The sequence below is a fragment of the Rhinoraja longicauda genome, chromosome 2 (assembly GCF_053455715.1).
Source record: "Rhinoraja longicauda isolate Sanriku21f chromosome 2, sRhiLon1.1, whole genome shotgun sequence".
Taxonomy (NCBI): domain Eukaryota; kingdom Metazoa; phylum Chordata; class Chondrichthyes; order Rajiformes; family Arhynchobatidae; genus Rhinoraja; species Rhinoraja longicauda.
This window is the reverse complement of record NC_135954.1, coordinates 67,534,316-67,555,768: the sequence shown is the minus strand read 5'-3', so window position 1 is coordinate 67,555,768 and position 21,453 is coordinate 67,534,316. Positions and strand designations below refer to the sequence as shown.

The 21,453-nt window shown below is 41.8% G+C and overlaps 1 protein-coding gene across 1 annotated transcript in view; it reads left to right on the top strand.

The window, feature by feature from the left end:
* Positions 1-21,453, top strand: part of skap2 (src kinase associated phosphoprotein 2) — a 219,563-nt gene that overhangs the window by 177,355 nt on the left and 20,755 nt on the right. Inside the window, exon 11 of the mRNA XM_078420533.1 lies at positions 539-648. Coding sequence (XP_078276659.1) covers positions 539-648 — 110 coding nt within the window. The remainder of the gene's footprint in view (positions 1-538; positions 649-21,453) is intronic.

Sequence of the window (21,453 nt, the reverse complement as noted above, 5' to 3'; positions counted from 1 at the left end):
TATGTAATTTGCTCCTTTTGTTATGTTGGCCCTTGGATGTATTGAAGACATTGGCCACACTGTTCCCAATCAATCACTTTTCTTGCTCCAGTATATCAAATTACTTCTCCAGTAAACGGTGGTGCAAGTTTACCACTGCATGACCAGGGATCACAAGTGTCGTATGACATGCACTGCCAATAATGGCATGGTGGTGATATCTAGAACAATGACATGTCAAAGTTAACAAAAATGCTTATAAGTAAAAACAGCATGCACAAACACCTGAAATTCTGATTTCTTCCCTATTTATCTGGGAAAAATCCAATATCTTTTTCACTATAGCAGAAGCCCTTCTACAGCTGGCCATCTCTTTCATGCCTTTTTTTAATATGACAACAAATTGATTTCTTCCATTTATCTATCAGATTTGTAATACCGTCTATCAACTGGAATACACCGTCAACGAGTAACCATATGTTATTTTTAATTCCTCACCAAGGGATTAGATTTGAATTAATTTTGGAGTAATGATATTTTGTATTCTTTTTAAATTCAGACAAAGAAAGTGACTCTGTCAACTGCTATCAAGGCTTGTGGGATTGCTCAGGGGACCAGGCTGATGAACTGTCTTTTAAACGTGGTGATGTCATTTACATTATTAACAAGGTAAATTGATACTATAAGCTTAAAATAATTAATCGTTTTGAAAATGAAATAGAGTTTTAAACCTGCATGCCAATGATCTGCAATTGTAAAATTGTATGTACAATTACAGTATGGTGTTTTTTTAACATTCATATGTTTTTCGCATGTGCAAAATAGAACCAGTTGTATTTCTTTGAAACAGATACACTTCTTAGTATGGTCTTCAAGTGGAAGATCACCTGACGACAGGTTATTGTGAAAGCATCTGTATTGTCGCTGTAGTATCGTTCTGCACTGCATCTCTGTTTAAAGCAGAGAAATATTAGATAGATCAGCATTATTTTTAAATTTTCAAAAGGACTTGACTATTGATTATGTCGTTTTTATGTTTTCCATTATTGTAAATGCAATGATTTGACATGAAGATGTGTTGTAATGCTCAATAAGCTAAGTGAGGTTTGTTTACCAGAATCTGAAAATAATTGAACTGTACCAGAAATCTTGTCAGCAGTGAAGAATAATTGTTCACTTAACATTATTTAAAAATAGTTTACCACTATGCATATTTAGATTCTCTTCCAACCATTCCAAAAATGTCTTTAATTGTTTGTATTTCTGGGAGTAACTGCTGACCATGCTTTGGAAGGTCTTTCTCACTAATACCGGGGAAGCAGTTGGTGTAATAGAGGTGTGACATAAGTGGAATTTACCTGTCATTTGTAATGATTTAATTCATAAATTTCATTTGTAATGATTTTGTTTTGGTGCTTTGGGATTTTAATATAGAAAACGTTCTAGTCAGCAAAAGAAATGAGTTATTGACAGGCAATTGAAATTTATTGGTGGTAGAATCAGATAAAATAATAATGGACAGCCTGGCGACTAAAGGGCATTGCAATTATTTCATGTCCCCTCTTTCCTGCCCTTGCACCCTTCCCCATTCTTGTCAACCACTGCATTCTTAGACTCACTATCGCCTGCATTCTTAGATAAACACTGACATGCAAATATAAAGCGTGTAGGAAAGAAACTGCAGATGCTGGTTTAAATCGAAGGTAGACACAAAATGCTGGTGTAACTCAGCGGGTCAGGCAACATCTTGGGAGAGAAGGAATGGGTGACGTTTTGGGTCGTGACCCTTCTTCAAGGTGAGGCAGAGATTCACCTGAACCTCCTCCAACCTCATCTATTGTATCAGCTGTTCCAGATGTCAACTTCTCTACATCGGCTAGACCAAACGCAGGCTCGCCGATCGTTACGCTCAACACCTTCGCTCAGTCCACCTTAACCAACCTGATCTCCCGGTGGCTGAGCACTTCAACTCCCATTCCCAGTCTGACCTTTCTGTCATAGGCCTCCAGTGCCATAGTGAGGCCCATCGGAAATTGGAGGAACAGCACCTCATATTTCGCTTGGGCAGCCTACAGCCCAGCGGTATGAACATTGAGTTCTCCAACTTTAGATAGTTCATCTGTCCCTCTCTTCCCCTCCCCCTTCCCAGTTCTCCCACTGTCTTCCTGTCTCCACCTATATCTTTTCTTTGTCCCAACCCCCTGACATTAGTCTAAAGGGTCTCGACCCATTCCCTCTCTCCCAAGATGCCGCTGAGTTACTCCAGCCTTTTGTGTCTACCTGCAAATATAAAGCAACTTGTCCAAATGACAGGAACTCATGTTTGACTTCAAAACACTTTGAGTGATCAGCAAATTGTCATTTCCCATTGCACAAAAGTTCAAATTTGCCTTCTGTAATTGCCTCATTTGCCATGACCAGGATGACAAAGATGGCTTGTTCCAATCACTTTGGCAAATATTTCATTTGCTCAAGAGTCGAGTGTGCCGAATTGTCATGTGCAGCAGAACTGTGAAATCCGTATTTCCAGCACCATAACAGGCTTGTAACACAATACACATAGAACATATATAATAAATAAAATTCAATAGAATAATAACTTCTGTACTAGTGAATTGTGATCCCTGAATAACCATGTCAGTAAATAAAATGTTTTTGAAAACCCCAAAAACTGCAGAAACAAAGTCCCACTCCCTTACCATTACCAACTCGTTACAGAGGCCTAATAGCTTAATGTGCTGTTAAAAAAAAGACAAAGTGGTGGAGTAATTCAGTGCGGGACATGGAGAGGTTACATTTTGGATCCTAAAAGTCCAGTGTGAATAAGGGTCCTGATTCAAAATCTCACCTATCCACGTTCTCCAGAGATGATGCCTGATCCACTGTTACTAATGATCTGGATCATGATCTGTTACCAACAGTGCACTTTAGTGTGCTCCGTCTCCAAAATGTGCTCCAATTGCTCACCGTGCCTATTCCAACAACTCCTCTTGAGCCAGCAACATCTAGCAAAGACAAAGTCAGCAGGTGCATAGAAACAGGAAAACCTACAGATTACCCTCCAACCCGCGCACCATCCTACTTTGGCAGTACAACACCATGCCTTCACCGTCACTGGGGGCTAAGTCCTGTAAATCTCTTCCCACCGGTATTGTGGAAGTAACTTTATGAGAGGATGAACAATTATGTCATAATGGTGCTCTACTGAAATTGTACTTCTGGAGTAATATCTAAAGTGTCCTTTGTTTTGTAGCAACAGCTGATCCTGTACCATAAGTTGTAGAAACCTCTGATGGAGTTCAATGATTGGGAACATTTGTTCCAAAATTGGCTGAAGTTTTGACTTACCAATTATCTACTCCCCCTCCACTAAGATAGAGTCAGTAACAGAATTTGGCAACATTTACTTAAGATGTCAGAAATGTTGAAACTAAATCCTACGACGGATTTTTAGTATTATCTGGACCAAGTGGACCCATTGGGACCAAACTTCTCCTGCATTGGTGCAGCACCCCCTCCTCTCCTCTCCCCCCTCCCCCTCCCCTCACCTCTTTCCCCCCCTACTCCCCTCCCCCTCCCCTCCTCGCCCCTCACCCTCCCTCCCCTCCCCTCTCCCCATCCCCTTCACCCCTTTCCCCATCCCTCCTCCTTCCTTTCCCCCTACCCCCACTCCTCTCTTCCCCTCTCCACCCCCTCCCTCTCCCCTACACCCTCCTTACCCCTGCTCCTCCCCCTCTCCCTCCATCCCTCCCCTCCCTCCCCCCTCGGCCCAACCGTGGACTCGTTGCCAGGCAGGGCATGCCCCCGTGGCCATAGGTGGCCAAGGGGTGACAGGGAAAAGGCATTGACCTCAGCCCTGTTTCTCCTTCGGGCCTCTCCTGCGGGCTGGGCATAGAGCCGAAGCGTCTCCTGCAGCTCGGCTGCGATCTGCGGCGGGCCGCGGGAATGGCGGTGACGGCATGGACCCGTTGCCGGGCGGGGAGTGTCTCCCGGGGCTGTGGGTGGGCGAGTGGACAGGGAGAAGGCACTGACCTCGGCCTCATTTCTCCTGCGGGCGGGCATGGAGCCGAAGCCTGTCCTGCAGCTCGGCAGGGAGCGGCAGGGACAGCCATCTTGTGGATCCTCTGTCGCAGCGCTGCACCATGGGAGGAAGGTCCTCCCGCTGGTCATCCCGGGGGGGGGGAGGGGGGAAAGCGCATTTATTAAAGTTTAGTAGGTAAATTGTTTTTTAAAAGTAACAAAAGTGGGTTTATTCAGACCACGCAGGAATGGTGAGTAGGGTGGGCCTAAAATTGTCACGCTGTCGTATACCGTTTTGGCTGTGTAGAGGGCATGGTAGACACATAAACACATAAACATATACACTCAAACAAACCGAGAGTTTTAGTAATATATATATTAATATAATCTATATTTTATATATATAGATGGATGTGCAGTTGAGTGACATAAAAGCTGCTTTTGGATAATATGGGCAATCCTTCAGTTGTTTAGTTTATTGTCATGCATAATGAGGTTCAGCGAAAAGCTTTTGTTGCGTGCGAACCAGTCAGCGGAAAGACTATAATGCTATAAATTGCTCTAAATGTTTGGAGAATAACCATCTGTGACAATTAACATCTTACTCAGTTTGTTGTACATTTGTAAAGAATTCCAGAAGCATGAGTCGCTTCTTTCACCATGACACAGACCTGCAAATGTTCATGAATTTAAAAACGTCCTCGTACAGATCGGAGATTTCATTTTTTTATGTGTTCAATTTTTTTTGCATGAAAACAGATGAATATTCACCTAAAATAAAGGCTGTGAATTGCAGTATGTCAGGTTTATAATTTACATCTGAAGAAGGTTCTCGACCCAAAACGTCATACATTCCTTCTCTCCAGAGATGATGTCTGTCCCGCTGAGTTACTTCAGCATTTTGTGTCTACTTACAATTTACGCCACCTGGTGCACATTAGCCAGCTGTGTTATTAATATGTTCCAAGGAGAATAAAGCACAGGCCCAATATGAATGATTTTTATTTATATTTATTGAATATTTGACAGTCTAAAGTAAACCATAACAAACTAAACATTTTGAAAAATGAAAGTTATTACAAATGAAATTCACAAAGTGTAGTTGTATGTTAGATTTGGTGTGGATATTACAGTAAATCTGAAGTTTAATTAAATTTGTTCCTTTGCCTAGATGCTGATATTCTAAAATGACTTAAATATTTTGAGAATGATTTTGACAAAATGTTGCTTTTCATTCCTTTCTGTGAATAAGCAAAATTATTATTTTTGCCGTTAAGGTGTGTGCTAAATGTTTTCAATGTGGCATATAATATAATCACCAGCGAATTGTCACTGAACCAGTTGCTCAAGTCCTCAGCACCTGCAGGACTTCATATTCTGTACTGCCCTCAAAAACACTGTTACCTCCTCAATAAAAGTTAGTCAGATTGGGCAAACAGGTTCTGCCCTTGACAAACGTCACCCATTCCTTCTCTCCCGAGATGCTGCCTGACCTGCTGTTACTCCAGCATTTTGTGAATAACTGCCCTTGACAAAGCCCTGCTGGCTTTCTCTGAATAATCCCTGCCTTTCCAAATGCTCATAAATCCTGTGTCTCATAATTTTTTCCAATAACTTCCCAACCACTGATGTCAGGCTCAGGATCTGTAAATATTAGGTATTTCCCTGATCCCCCTCTTGAAAAGGGATCAATATTTGCTGTTCTCAATTTACTTTTAACCACACTTGTGGCCAGCAAATGCTTAGAGATCTCAGCAGAGCCCCAGCAATCTCTTCCTTTGCCTTTCGTAGAAACCCGAAATAGATCTAATTTGGCCTGGGAATTTAACCTGTAAGACCAGCAGGGCATTGAGAACCTCATCTTTATTTATGAATACTTGCATTAAGATTTCACCTTCCCCTTCCCCGAGTTCTCCAAACAAACTCTTGTTTTCTTCGTAAATACTGATGAAAGGTATTCATTTAGGACCTCGTCTACATCATCTGGCTCCACACACAGACTGTCCGAGTTGACCCTTACATGTATCCTCCTCGTACCCTAGTTATTCTTTTGTCTTGATGATACAGAAAAATCCCTGTAGATTTTCCCTAATCCTGTCTCCCAATGATTTTTAAATTGTGACCTCTTCTTTGCCTTCAAAGTTCTTTTTTAACCATATGGGTATGCATTTTATACTCTGACAGGCTATCCCCATGCTGAGTTTGCTATAACTGAGGAGCTATTGAAGATTGCCAGGCAAAATAGCACCAAATATTGTTTCAACAAGGAGGTCATAGAAATTGATTAAGAAACAAAAGTATAGTAAGAATGTGAACTTTCAGAGAACATAAAAGTGCACTGCGAAAGCTTTTACATATATGTAAATAGAAAATAATTAGTGAAGTCAGGTGTAGCTCACCTGCTGTCAGAAGCAGGGAAATTTGTAATGGGGAATTGGCTAAGCAATTAAACAAGTGCTTTGATTCTGTCGTCACAGAAGAGGTCACAAATAATCTTGTGGTAAGGTTAAGTAAACAAGAATCTAATGAAGATGAGGAATTGAAGGAAATTAATAGAAAGAAAATAGTGTTAGAGAAATGAATGGTGCTCAATGCCAATAAATCCTCCAAGTCTGATGATTTGCACGCAGAGAAATCATCTGGAGGACATACTGGAGGGTTCGTCTGCTGAGGCGATATAGGTAGAGCTTAGAAATATGAAAGGTGCAAGCGCTCTAATGAGATTGTATAATAGGCCCCCCAGTAGTAAGTGGGAAGTAGAAAAACAGATATGTAGACAGATCACCAATAGAAGCCAAAGCACCAGCTGTATCTTCGTGGGTAACATTAACTTCCCCAATATTGACTGGGACTTTCTAAATGCCAAAGGTTTAGGTGGAGCAGAATTTGCTAGGTGTATCCAAGTGTTTCTTGAAAAGGAAGTGCAGAGAAAGCAGGGACTCTGCAGAAGGACTTGGACAGGTTGGGAGAGTGGGCAGAGAAGTGGCAGATGGAATACCGTGCAGCAAAGTGTGGAGTCATGCATTTTGGTAGTAGGAATAAAGGCATAGACGCAGGATTCCCAAAAAGTTAATTTGCAATTCGAATCCGTAGTAAGGAAGGCAAACGCAATGCTAGCATTTATATACTAAAATAGAATACAAAAACAGGGATGTCATTCTGAGGCTCTGTAAGGCACTGGTCAGGCAGCATTTGGATATTGTGAGCAATTCTGGGCCCCATATCTGAGGAAGGATGTGCAGGCTCTGGAGATGGTCTAGAGGAGGTTTACGAGAATGATCCCAGGAATGAGTGTGTTAATTTTGATGAGCTTTTGAAGGCATAGAGCTTGGACTTAGATTACTCTACTCGTTAGAGTTTAGAAAGAGGAGGAGGGAACTCATTGAAACGTTCCGAATAGTGAAAGGGCTGGATAGAGTGGATGTGGAGAGGATGATTCCAAGAGTGACAGAGTCTAGTACCAGTGTTCATAGTCTCAGAATTAAAGGACGTTCCTTTTCAAGAAACACTTGGATACACCTAGCAAATTCTGCTCCACCTAAACCTTTGGCATTTAGAAAGTCCCAGTCAATATTGGGGAAGTTAATGTTACCCACGAAGATACAGCTGGTGCTTTGGCTTCTATCGGTGATCTGTCTACACATCTGTTTTTCTACTTCCCGCTTATTACTGGGGGGCCTATTATACAATCTCATTAGAGCGCTTGCACCTTTCATATTTCTAAGCTCTACCTATATCGCCTCAGCAGACGAACCCTCCAGTATGTCCTCCATGAATGCCACCATGACAGTCTCCCAGATTAGTAGAGCAACTCCTCTGCCTCTCTTTCCTCCCTTTGTATTGCAGCTGAAACATCAAAACCCTGGAACATTGAGCGGCCAGTTTTGTCCTTGACGCAACTACGTTTCCACAATGTCCAAAACATCATAGTCCCAAGCACTGATCCAAGCTCTAAGTTCATATGCTTTCCCAACAATACTCCTTACATTAAAATAAATTCAGCTGATCAGTTTTGTCATTTTCCTTCACCTTCTCCTGCCTGCCCTTCCTTTGAGACTCACTGGTCCTAACCTTTACCTTCCTATCATCCTTCCAATTTCTGACCATTTACTCTGGCTCCCACCCCCTGTCTCTCTAGTTTAAATCCTCCCAAGTAGCATCATAATTAGTAAGTTTGCGGATGACACTAAAGCTGGTGATATAATCAACAGTGAAGAAAATGCTCTGAGTATAATGGTGTGTTGACCGACTGAGCCAATGACCAAATGATGTTTGGCAGATGGAATTTAATTCAGATAAATTCAGGTAAGACAACCCAGGGTAGGATTAACAAAGTAGATTGTAAGATCCTGGGTAGTGTTGTATAACAGGGAGTCCCAGGAGTACAGGGGCATGTTTTCATGAGAGTGGCAACAAGGGTCGACCGGTTAGTGAAAAAGACATTTAGTACACTTGCCTTCACAGGTCAGGTAGTGAGAACAGGAGTAGGGGCATCATGTTCCAGCTGTTCAAAATGTTAGTAAGACCGCGTTTGGAGTACTGTTGTGGTCGCCCTGCTGACAGGATGGATGCTATTTAACTGGAAAAGGTGCAAAGAAATTTACGAGAATGTTACCGAGTCCGGAAGGTTTGAGTTATAAGTTTCGGCTGATTCATGTTTCCTTGAAGCATAAGAGGTTGATGAGTTAATGTACAATCTTGAGGACTGTAGATAAGATGAAAAACTACAGTGTTTTCCTCAGGGTCAGTGAGTCTAAAACTAGAGGGCATCGGTTTAAGGTGAAAGGGGATAAATTTAAAAGGGATCTGAGGAGCAACTTTTTCACACTGAGTATGGTGCATATATAGAGCAGGCTGCTAGAGGGTTGCACAGTGGTAGAGTTTCTGCCTCTCAATGCCAGAGACCCGGGTTTAATCCTGACTCTGGGTGTTCTCTGTACAGAGTTTATATGTTCTCTATGTGGCCATGTGGGTTTGCTCCGGATGCTCCAGCTTCTTCGTACATTCCAAAGACATTCAGGTTTGTAGGTTGACACAAAATTCTAGAGCAACTCAGCGGGTCAGACAGCATCTCTGGAGAAAAGGAATAGGTGATGTATCGGGTCGAGACCCTTCTTCAGACTGAGAATCAGGGGGAAAGGGAAATGAGAAATATAAACGGTGATATAGAGAGATTTTGAACAAATAAATGAAAGATCTGCTACAAAATGACAATGATAAAGGAAACAGGCCATAGTTAGCTGTGGGCTAGGTGAAAATGAGTTACAGACAATGAAACACCAGGACGACAATGAAACTAGTACAACGACTAGGGCGGAGGAGGGACGTAGAGAGAGGGGATGCAAAGGTTACTTGAAGTTAGAGAAATCAATAGTCACACCGCTGCGGTGTAAGCTGCTCAAGCGACATATGAGGTGCTGATCCTCCAATTTACATTTGGCCTCACTCTGACAATGCAGGTAGGCCCAAGACAAAAATGTCAGTATGAGAATGGGAAGGGTAGTTAAAGTGTTTGGCAACCAGGAGATCACGTAGGCTCAGGCGGACTGAGCAAAGGTGTTCTGCGAAACGATCGCCCAGCCTACGTTTGGTCTCACCGAAGAATCCACACCTGGTATAAAGGATACAGTAGATGAGGTTAGAGGTGCAAGTGAACCTTTGCCTAACCTGAAAGGACTGTTGGGGTCCCTGGACAGAGTCGAGGGAGGAGGTACAGAGACAGGTGTTACATCACCTGCAGTTGCAGGGGAGAGTATCTGGGGAGGCGTTTGTTTGGGTGGGAAGGGATGAGTTAACGAGGGAGTTGGGATTATGGGATCGAGTCTTTGCAGGAGGCTGGGTGGGAAAAAGTTTAGTTTAGATAGTTGTGGGAGTCAGTAGGTTTATAATAGATGTCAGTCATAATTGGCTTCTGTAAATTGACTAGTGTGTAGGATATAACTAGTGTATTGGTGATTGATGGTCAGCGTGGACTCGCTGGGTCAAAGGGCCTATTTCCATGCTGTATCTAGAAATTTTTTTAACTAAAGGAAGTGGTAGTGGCAAATACTATTCAGGAATTTAAAAGATACTTGGACAAGTACATGGATAGGAAAGGTTTGGAGGGATATGGGTTTAGGGACAAGTGTGACTAGCTTAGTAAGGCAACTTGGTCAGCATGGACAAATTAGGCCGCAAAATCTATTCCCATACTATATAGCTCTATCACTTGGAGGTTTCCCCAATCACACCAGGGTGCATTTAATACTATCTTATATTGCATATTCCAGGAAGAACAAAATGGCCAACAATCACAGCCTGCAATTACAAATCTGTAGCTGCACAACAAACGGTACCAATGAAGCAGTGTTGTTTGCAGAGGCATTTTCTACAATTTGTATGTGTGCAAAAAGTCCGTTAATTTGTTGTGTCTGAACACAAGGAGGCATCTCAGGATGTTGAATCACATGGTGTAAGCCATCTTCTGCCTCCCAGAAGAAAATTTGCTTCCTGTAGGATCTGATGTTAGCTGTGGAGCTATTGATGTTAACATTTTCATAGTCGTTAAATATCTTTACTTCCATATTTCAGATCCTTAACTGTTAGGTTATTCCAATCAGTTGCTTCCTCGTATGAAAGTGTATCAGACAATTAACTGATTGTATGTTTACCTGGACCAATAATTACGTCAACTTTGCCAGCAATGTTGTCAGTCAAAATGAGCAATATTCAGTCTTGCAGCTAAATAGCACCATCCGCTGTGTAACCATGACAATTGGACAGCCTTTGTGTAATCAAGAGAATTCAACTGCAGGAACTTCTTATCAATATGCAACATGAATGCAATTAAAACATGTTAACTGGTGTCTGCAGGATTCCTGATTATCTTCCACAATTTCAACCTGTGCCTGTCACACTTCCTGATTTCTTTGTTTCTGGAAGTAGAGTTGAGGCTTAAAGAGATATTAATGAGGAAGGTGAGGGCTTAGTATTTTAGTCCTTTTGAGGGAACTGGAGGCAGGGGGACTGATTTGGAGAATATTGGGTGCTGGAAGACAGGAATTGGTCCCTGGGCAGTTTGTACAGCAAGCCTAAAGGTAAGTGAACATTTGTCTGATGGTGCAGCGTGAGAAGATGGAAATTCCATTTGATTGGAAAAATTCAAGCAGGTCAGGCAGCATCTGTGGAGGGAAATGGACAGGTGATACTTTGGGTTGGGTCCCTCCTTCAAACTGATGGAGTAGTTGTAGGAATTTGGTTCCACTTGATGAAACACTAATGTTAAGACAGGAATGAACCTAGCCATTGAGATGGGCTCCCCAATAATCATTGATTTTTCAGTGAATCAGAAAACATTTATGGTACAGGAGGCCATCCAACCCATCATGCCACATGAAAAAGAGTGAAGTGCCAACTTCAAGGTCTGGGTTCTTATCTCTTCAAGTACCTCTCCAAATGCTTTCAGTTATATGAGGCATTATAACAGCAAAATTCTAAGCATTTCTCATCAATATAGCCCTTTGAACAAATCTAACAGGCTATTCAGTTTTATCAGTTTTATCATTAAAAATGTTTGCAACTAAAGCGTGAATTTGTAACAGTATACCTGAGCATTAGTTGTTCAACAGATTTTTAAATATATTCAAAGTTTGAGTAAAGCGCAAAGTTTCCTCAATTGTAATGCAGCACCATTTAACCAAGTTATGGATTTCATCCTATTAAATAATTCCCACTCTACTGTAATGTGTTGTCTGCAAGATGATGCAGGCCGCCATCTTGTGAATCAGAAAGAACATTAAGTGTGATGTTCAGTGATAGCCTCGTGTTTTATGGGAAAAAATATTGACCTCAGTTAAGTAGGTAAAATTAAAAAACAATGCTGTTAGGCAATATTGACCTTATTTTCTACTGAAATAGTATCTTCGTTGTTGTTTCTTGTGTGTATTAGCAGGAATATACATACACCTGTATGTAATTCATCAGACACTGTGAAACATTTATGCATCCAGCTGCACCATCATGTGGCTACAAATGGAATTGCTTTCAACTTGAGTGAACTTACTCCAGTTTAGTTTAACTTATCGCAACAATTAGTTGAATGTGGTCGCAGTTAAACAACATTTTTGCATCAAGGCAAAGATGTTTTTGATTTAGAGATAATAGAACTTAAGTCATGTCTTTTGAAAAAGGTATGCAGTACTGCTTAAGTTTTACATTGGACGTCACGGCTCTCTTCTTACATTAAGTATAGCTTGTCGCATTTATTGTTATTATGGAATAAAATAGATGGAAACTAATAGTCAAATGGATAAACCCAAAGATCTATAAGTTGCTACCTGATTTTTTCTGTTGCAACATAAGTTTCACCATTCCATCATTGGATGGTAGTCATCAAGGCACACCTCCTTACTTTTCTTTGTCACTGGGATGATAGTAGTCTTCATGAAGCAGGTGGGGACCTCAGAATGGAGTAGTGAGAAGGTAAGGATGTCTGCGAATACATCTGCCAGCCGGTCTGCACAAGATTTTGAAGTACTGTGTGTAGTTCTGATCACCCAGCTATAAGAAGGATGACAGGAATTTGAAAAGAATGCAGAAGAGGTTTACCAGGATATCAGGAATTGTAGGCTTGAGTTATCAGGAGTGGCTGGGTGTTTTATCTTTGGAGAAAAGGAGGCTGAGAGGTGATTAAAGTACACAAAGGCAGAAGGGGCGTGAATAAAGTGACACTCACATTCACTTTCCCAGGGTAAACTATTATATTATAGAGATCTGTTAATATATACATCTTCGTGACACAGTTGCTCGGGCTGAAAACAGAGCCTTCAGCCCACTGAGTCTACACCGACCAGCGATCACCTGTACACTAGTTCTATCTGACACACGAGGGACAATTTACATAAGTCAATTAACCTGCAAACCTGCACGCCTTTGGAATATGGGAGGAAACCGGAGCACCTGGAAAAAAACCCACGCGCTCTGGGAAAATGTACAAACTCCATATAGACACTGCCTGTAGTCAGAATCAAACCTGGGCCTCTGATGCTGTAAGGCAGTAAACTTACTGCTGTACCACTGTGCTGCCCCTATTGATGATGCCCCCTCAGATTGATGGTTGGCATGGATTCAGCAGGCCAAAGGGCCTCTTTCCATGTTGTATCTCTCTGACCTTATGACAGGCAGAGGCATTCAGGCTGAGGGAAGCCAGTACCTACCCCAGGTACTTGCTTCCCTCTTGCTCCAGTCCCATGGGACCTTGCTACTCATGTTGGGTTGGGTATACATCCAATTGCAACATTGAAATGAGATCAAGCTGGTCCATCCAGCTCAGTACTATATATTGCTTTGCTTAGTGCTACTTACATGGATCCTGCTCCTGATCAACAGCACAATGCGTGCAGCATTGCAGGTATTTTGTGGTGCCTTTTTGTAAATGACTGCGAGTTGACCTGGCTAGAGTCAGGTTAGGTTTTAATGTCATGTCTGAACAGACTTCTAGTCTGAGGGATAAGAAAGTAAGAATTCGCCCTCAACCACTTACTTACACTAATCCTATGTGAATCCCATCTTTATCTTCAAAAACCCAGGGGAGACCCACGTGGTCACAGAGTGAACGTACACACTCACATTTGGGTAGCACAGTGGCGCAGATGGTACAGCCACTGCCTCATAGTGCCAGAGTTCGATCCTGATCCTGACCTTCGGTGCTGTCTGTGTGGCATTTGAACATTCTCGCATTGACCGTGTGGGTTTCCTCCAGGTGCTCTGGTTTCTTCCCATATCGCAAAGTCATGCAGGTTTATAGGTTGTTTGACTGTTGTTGTAAATTGTTCCTAGTGTGTAAGGAGTGGATGCAATAGTGGGATAACGTAGACCTAGTGCGATTGGGTGATCAATGATTAGCGTCAACTTGATTGGCTGAAAGGTCTGTTTCCATGCTTTATCACTAAAACTATAACTAAAACTCCGCACTGACCAAACCGGAGGTCGGAATTGAAACTGAGTCTCTGAGGCTGTGAGGGGAGAGGGGGGGGGAGGGGAGGTGGAAGGGGGATGGGGCAGGGAGGGGAGGGGGGCTGGAGGGAGGGGGAGGGGAAAGGGGAGGAGGAGGAGAGGGAGGGGAGGGGAGAGGGGAGCAGGAGGCTGGAGGGGGAGGGAGGGGGAGGGAAGGGGTGTGGAGGGAGGGGATGGGGAGGATGGGGGGTGGAGGGAGGGGAGGGGTGTGGAGGGAGGGGGGGTGTTGCACCAATGCAGGAGATGTTTGGGCCCAACGGGTCCACTTGGTCTAGTGTCAATATAAAAGTAGCCACCACAAATGGGTTTAATCAGCATTGTGCGTGATAAGTAAGTAGATAAGTTGGCTGTAACACTATATTCTGCACTGGTTATTTTTCCCTTTGCACCACCAATTAAAGTTGTGCATAGCTTGATTGTATTCATCTATGATATGATTTGTCTGGATAACATGCAAAACAAAGTTTTCACTCCATCTCAGTGCATGTCACAATGGGGCGGCAGAGTGGCACAGCGGTAGAGTTGCTCCATCACAGCGCCGGTGACCTGGATTCAACCCTGACTGTGGGTGCTGTCTCTATGGAGTTTGTGTGTTCATCCTGTAACCACTTTCCTTAAAACATCTTTGGCTTCAATTCACCCCAAATAGATTTCAACTGAAATTCTGTCCTTCATAAATCGAACCTACCCAGGCTCATAGAGATGTTCAAACCATCCATCGTCTTTAAAGCATCGCTGATATCCTCTGCCACTTTATCCATTTCCAATTCCCTGGTCCCAACAGGCTCATGTTTACTCTGGATGTATAATCTCTTTATTCCTCCTTCATTCATCAGGTTAGACCGAGGGTCCTTCTCTCCCTTTTCTGCATTTCTCTATCTTCATGTCAGGACATTGGTTAGTTAATAACATACATTAAAAACCCAACAATTCCACAGCTACCTCAATTTCATTCCACCGTACTTCCTTCAAGGACTGCATTATATTCTTCCAGTTCCTCAAGTCTCCACTGAATTTACTCAGGTTATGGGATGTCTTCCTTCTGAACCATGGCTTTTCCTCTAGGTTGGTTAACAAAATTCTTGACCACATCACATCTGCTTCCTGTGCATGTTCTAACCTCCTCTCCTGGTCAAAGCACAATAGAGATTACCTGGTCCTCACCTTCCACCCAGCAGCCTCCACATTCAACATATAATTCTTCACAATTTCTGTTGCCTTCAAAAATGTTGATTGGGGTAGGTTGTTTGCAGGCAAAGCGATATTCAAACAGTGGGGTGTTTTTAAAAGTGTGATAGTGAGAGTTCAAGGTATGCATGTTCCTGTTAGAGTGAAGAGCAAGACAAGTGGGGGTAAGAATGCCAGGTGATGAGAGCAATTGAGCCTCTGGTCAGTCAGGAAAAAGTAGCAAGTTTCAGGTTTTGGCAGCTGGGCTCAACTATATCCCTGGAGCATATGGGGGGGGGGGGGATGAGCATATTTATGAAGGAAAACAGGAGTATGAAAAGGGAGCAAGAGAGAGCTTTGGCAGATAAGATTACTGAAAATCCAAAGAGATTTTTAAAATATATTAAATGAAAAAGGGTAAATAGAGAATAGATCAATGTGGTCATCTATATGTGGAAAGGTTCTGATGAATATTTCTCCTCTGTTTTTACTGCGGAGAAAGACATGACAATGAGGAAACTTGGGAAAGTCAATAGAGATGTCCTGAGGACAGTCTGTATTACAGTCAAAGATGTGCTGGACATCCTAAGATGTATGAAGGTAGATAAATTGCACGGTCCTGATCAGATATATCCAAGGATACTGTGGGAAGATAGAGAAGAAATTGCAGAAGTCTGTGCTGAGATGTATGAATCACGTTAGACACAGGCGAAGCGCCGGCAGACTGAAAGGTGTTAATGTTGTGCCTCTATTTAAAAAGAGCTGCAGAGAAAAACTGGGAACTGCAGAGCAGTAAGCCTAACTTCTGTGGTAGGAAAGGTACTGGAGAGGATTCTGAGGAAAATATATCCCTGCAATTGGAAAGACGAGTTGATTAGGGATAATCAGCGTGGTTCTGTGCATGGGAGATTATGTCTTATGAATTTGATTGAGCTTTTTTAAGAAGTAACCAAGAAGGTAGCCAAGGGCTGGGCCATAAATATAGTTTATATGGACTCAAGCAAGGCCTTTGATAAGGTACCGCCTGGTCAGCTGCTCTGGAAGGTAAGATCGCATGGATTCGGGCTGGTAAACTGGACACATAAAGGCACAAAAAGCTGGAGTAACTCAGCGGGACAGGCAGTATCTCTGGAGAGAAAGAATGGGTGACGTTTTGGGTCGAGACCCATCTTCAGACATCTTCAGATTATGGAATTCAGAGGGGATGGGGTTGTGAGGGCTGGTATAGTGTTGTGGGGTGGTATAGTGTTGGGGAATATGGCATAGGGGGAAGGACAGCAGGAACCAGTGATGTCAGTGTTGAGGTCCCTGGTTGGAAGGGGTAGCAGTAGGACCCAGGAGAGTCGGCGAAAGTGAAGGAATTGGAACCGGCAGCTTGGAAGCCCTCAGCCTGAAAATGGGCCTGGAACCCTCTGTTTGATATCAGCTGCCACCCTCCTACCATTAAATCCAGAAATGTGGAGGGTTGTCAGATTGGGATTCAGTTTGAAATTTTTATGTTTAAATTTATCCCCACTTTTTCAAGCATGGCATCAGGTTTTTGCTTCTTTGGAAACATGAACTACTTGCTCTACAATGGGCTTAAAAGAATCATTACATCACTTCCTTAACCCTGAGCAAACAGGACACAAAACACATGCAGGGCAAAGATCAAATACGGCAGATATATGGGCTGTCTAAAATACAGCTTAGACCATATCTTCAAAGTATGTTAGAAATAATTGCAGCAATAGCAGTAGTCTATTGTTTGGATGAGGTGGTGGTCAGTGATACTTAACAGTCACTAGAATCACACTGTCAAAAAAACCTTAGTGCTGTGGTCCAATTAAGGAGTTTTCCCTGCGACAATAATAATCTAAACTAAACACCCACTTAGAATTATTTGGTATACCTGCAAATGTTTAACATTAGTTCATATCCTTTTTCTATTACTGAATTTGAAATATTTATTATTATTATTTTTGATTGTAAAACGAAATTGAGGAGGAGTATAAATTATCTACAATATTTACCTCTGAAAATGCTGGAGTAACTCAGCAGGTCAGGCAGCATCTCAGGAGAGAAGGAATGGGTGACGTTTCGGGTCGAGTCCCTTCTCCAGACAATATTTACCTGATCATCCGTCTTTTCATTTAATCAGCAGTAGCTGTGCTGCACTTTAGTATTAAATTAGCATGATTTCTCTTTCAAGCATACTATTACTAAATAATATTGTTAGAAGGAAAGAGTATGGAGGTGTTAGTAAAGATCTCAAATTATCTAGTTATGTTCGTGCAAACCATCTACCTCCCTGTGTGTCAGCTCATTCTGGAAGTAAATATGACATTATTGTACATTAAAAATTCAATTAGGAGTCATGTGGTTGTTATCTCCAACATAGTTCCACAAGATTGTTCAACGCATCCATTGTGATGCCTTGATTAAAAGCAAAAGTCAGTGTAAAGATTAATCGCTCAACAATTCATAACCATACTGCAGACTTCCCTTGCTAAACTCATACTCTGTGACACTGCAAATAAAAACATAAATTACTGGAAATATTTAGTTAGGATGCATCTGTGTGGGGATATACAGTAACGTTTTTAGGACAAAGACCCTTCGTTAGAACTGAAAGTTAGAGAAATGCAAGTTCTAAAATATAGGGCGAAAAGGGAGGATATAAAGAAATATTGTTCGACAGTTGGGATAAAATAAAATTCTAAAAGAGGCAATAATGCAAACTAATAAAAGGTTCTGCATTTTGACAGTTAGCTGATAGTATCAAAGCAATTGGGAAGAATTCTGGAAATCATTAATGTGCCCAGTTAGAAGTGAGGGACTGTTTCACAAATTTATAATGGATTTAGAAGGAATGATACAAAAAGCTGGAGTTACACAGCGGGTCAGGCAGCATCCCTGAAGAACATGATAGGTGACATTTCAGGTCAGGATCCTTCTTTGACCCTCTGAGTTACTCCAGCATTTTGTGTCTTTCCTTGGTAAACCAGTGTAATGGCAGTTTCTATACCATCTCGAAATCCCACTTCGATAGCCATTACGTCTCGGGGATGAAATGTAGTTATAGCTTACGCACACGTCGCACCCTGATATGATAAAAACGAATCTTCCAAACTTCTTTTCTTCATTAGTTAGGTTTTATTAAAATAGCACAAATCAAAGAGTAATTCATCACTTTCCGTACTTTATCAACTGTTTCTTCTTCTATCAGAATTCTTGCTGTTATTACCGTATGGTTCTTACAAATACAGCGGGTGCGAGCGCATGGTACGAGCGCGTGGTACAGAACTGTATGCTCACCATCCTCCGAGTCTAAACTGACCCACAACGACACGCTAGCCTCCTCCCATCTAGACACTCCCCATTACGCATTAAGTCACACCCACAAGCAGGCAAAAAAGACATAAACTAGAAATATTAAAACATAGCCATAACACAATAACAATAACTGGATTAAGCATAAATGGCTCCTACAACCAGCATCTGCAGTTCCTTGTTTCCATCTCTTATAATGGATTTGATTGGAAATTACTTATTTGATAAAGCTTTTAATCTCTGCCCTAATATCTTCTCACATGGGTTGACATCATAATTTGTTTGAGGCCTTTTGGGACATTCATTAATTTAAAGATATGATAGAATTAACAGTTATTGTATATAAAATGTAAGACTTGTATCATTCATTAATTAAACTGAATATTCTGGAAAAGCAAGTAAATATATGATGTGTGGAAAATCTACCGCCATGTTTCAGAGACTTCAAAAAATGTAATTTATATGAAGATTATCTACTTTAAATGCACCAGTGAAGAATAATTGCCATACATCGGTGCATCAAAGGCTTAGGAATATCTAAATATGCATAGTTATTTTGGTTGATTAACTAGTTGAAACTATGCAGCTTACAATTGATGATAATTGATAAACATGAATTTTCAAGGTAGGACAACCCTACTTCTTCAGGTGTTGATTTGCAGGGTTATGAAATCTAATAAGATGACAAATTGCCCTTAAGAGCACAAATTCTTCCCCAACTATTATTAAACTAGACTCTATTGGTGAAGTATTGTAGATTTTGTTTGCTCTGACACTGGTTTACTAAACTTGCCTTGAATTAAATTTACTTCTGCACTTCAATAATATACAATGCAAACGGAATCTATTTCCTCCTCTTAAAAAATGTATTGGTTGCTATTGGTTACAGGTAACTGGTGGTTTACACCTCAATCCTCAAGTGCTCAAGGCTAATGACTGGCGCAGAGCATAATACTGTAAAATGTATAGATCTACTTATCTGTAGGGAGTTTGTACATTCTCCTCATGACTTGTGTGGGTTTCCTTCCACACTCCAAAGACATACAGGTTTGTAGGTTAATTGGCTTGGTATAAATGTAAAAATTGTCCCTAGTGTAGGAGAGTGTTAATGTGTGGGGATCGCTGGTTAGTGCAGACTCGGTGGGTTGAAGGACCTGTTTCCGTGCCGTATCTCTAAACTAAACTAAACTAAACTAAACTATTGAAAGCAATACTTTCAGCAGAAATCACCGTCTGACTTTTGTTATCAGCAATAATAAAGAGGAAAGGGGAGAGAAAGAGAGCTTTGTGCATGCACCATCTATAGCTGGTAATCAAAAAAGGTTCCACTCTTGGCACCATTATGCCCCATCTTCCCTATAGATGAGGGAGATCGATTGGTGAATTTGATTATATCTTCGATGCGCTTATCTTTATTGAATATCAGTGTGTGCAAGCTGTGTGAGGCATGGATTTAGACTTTAGAGATAACAGCGTGGAAGCAGGCCCTTCGGTCCACCGAGTCCACGCCAACCAGTGATTTCCCCAAAACTAGCAATATTCTACACAATAGGGACAATGTACAATTTTACCAAAGCCAATTAACCTATAAACCTGTATGTCTTTATGAGTTTGGGAGTAAACTGGAGCACCCGGAGAAAAAATCAACGTGGTCACAGCAAGAACTTACAAACTCCGTATAGACAGCACCCGTAGTCAGGATCGAACCCGGGTCTCTGGAGCTGTAAGGCAGCAACTCTATCGCAGTGCCACTGTGCCGCCCTTTAGTGCTGCCATGCCGAATTAGTGGAGTGTATAGTAGGATTTCTTGAGTGTTTAGTCGGGGTTGAATTTGATTGATAGAAGATTTTGGTAGCTGAGCAATTGAATTATATTGAATTGAGCTTTTTGTCACGATAATGATTCAATTAGTACGATGAGATATTTGACGATGTATTCATCGACCCTAACCACACATGAGGTCCTTGAATATCTTGCGGCATGGTATCTCATTAATCTTGCTAGTATTTCCCTATCCCTCGCCTGTCTGTCCCTGTAGAGCTTCCTGATGTTCTTTGGACAGAGGACCGCCTCTATTCTCTTATCCGCCTCTTAATAATCTGAGCAAGTCTTAAATTGTGTTTAACTATAGTTTATAGTAAATTGTTTAGATTCTGATATTACTTTACCATTGATTTTAGCTTTAAGAGATGCAAACTGGCTTGGATTAACTGATGGCAAGATTGTGGCCCAAGAATATGTGCCAGGGTATGAACACTGTTGACACTGTTTCTTAAAATCGTGATAATGTCCTGGAAGCGTGAATACTGTGTAAACCTAGCACTAATTTGAATGACCATAAGTGTGCATTGCGATTCAAATGGCCACTGTTGTAGTGTGTCCACAGCAACGCCTAATATTGTACAATACAATACAATACAATACAATACAATATATCTTTATTGTCATTGTACCCAGGGGTACAACAAGATTGGGAATGCGCCTCCCATACGATGCAATAATTTAAGTAATTTAGACAACAGCAACCCAACGAAATGAAACAATTGTAACAGTTTTAGACAGGGTAAAGTGCAAGTTGAACTATGCGTTGTGGCCATCCGGCTCAGCAGGACCGGTTCATAGCAGCTATGGCCCTGGGGATGAAGCTGTTCCTGAGTCTGGAGGTGCGGGCGTAGAAGGCCTTGTATCGTCTGCCCGATGGAAGGAGTTCGAACAGACTGTTGCAGGGGTGTGAAGAGTCTTTGTGGATGCTGATGGCTTTTCTGAGGCATCGTGTGTTGTAGATGCCCTCCAAGTCTGGTGTTCCGATGGCCCTCTGAGCTCTATGGACTACCCGCTGTAGAGCTTTCCTTTCTGCCTCCGTGCAGCTGAGGTACCACACAGGGATGCCATGCGTTAGGATGCTCTCTGATGTGCAGCGGTAGAAGGTCGTCAGCAGCTGTTGGGGTAGACCAGACTTTTTCAGTGTTCTTAAGTAGAACA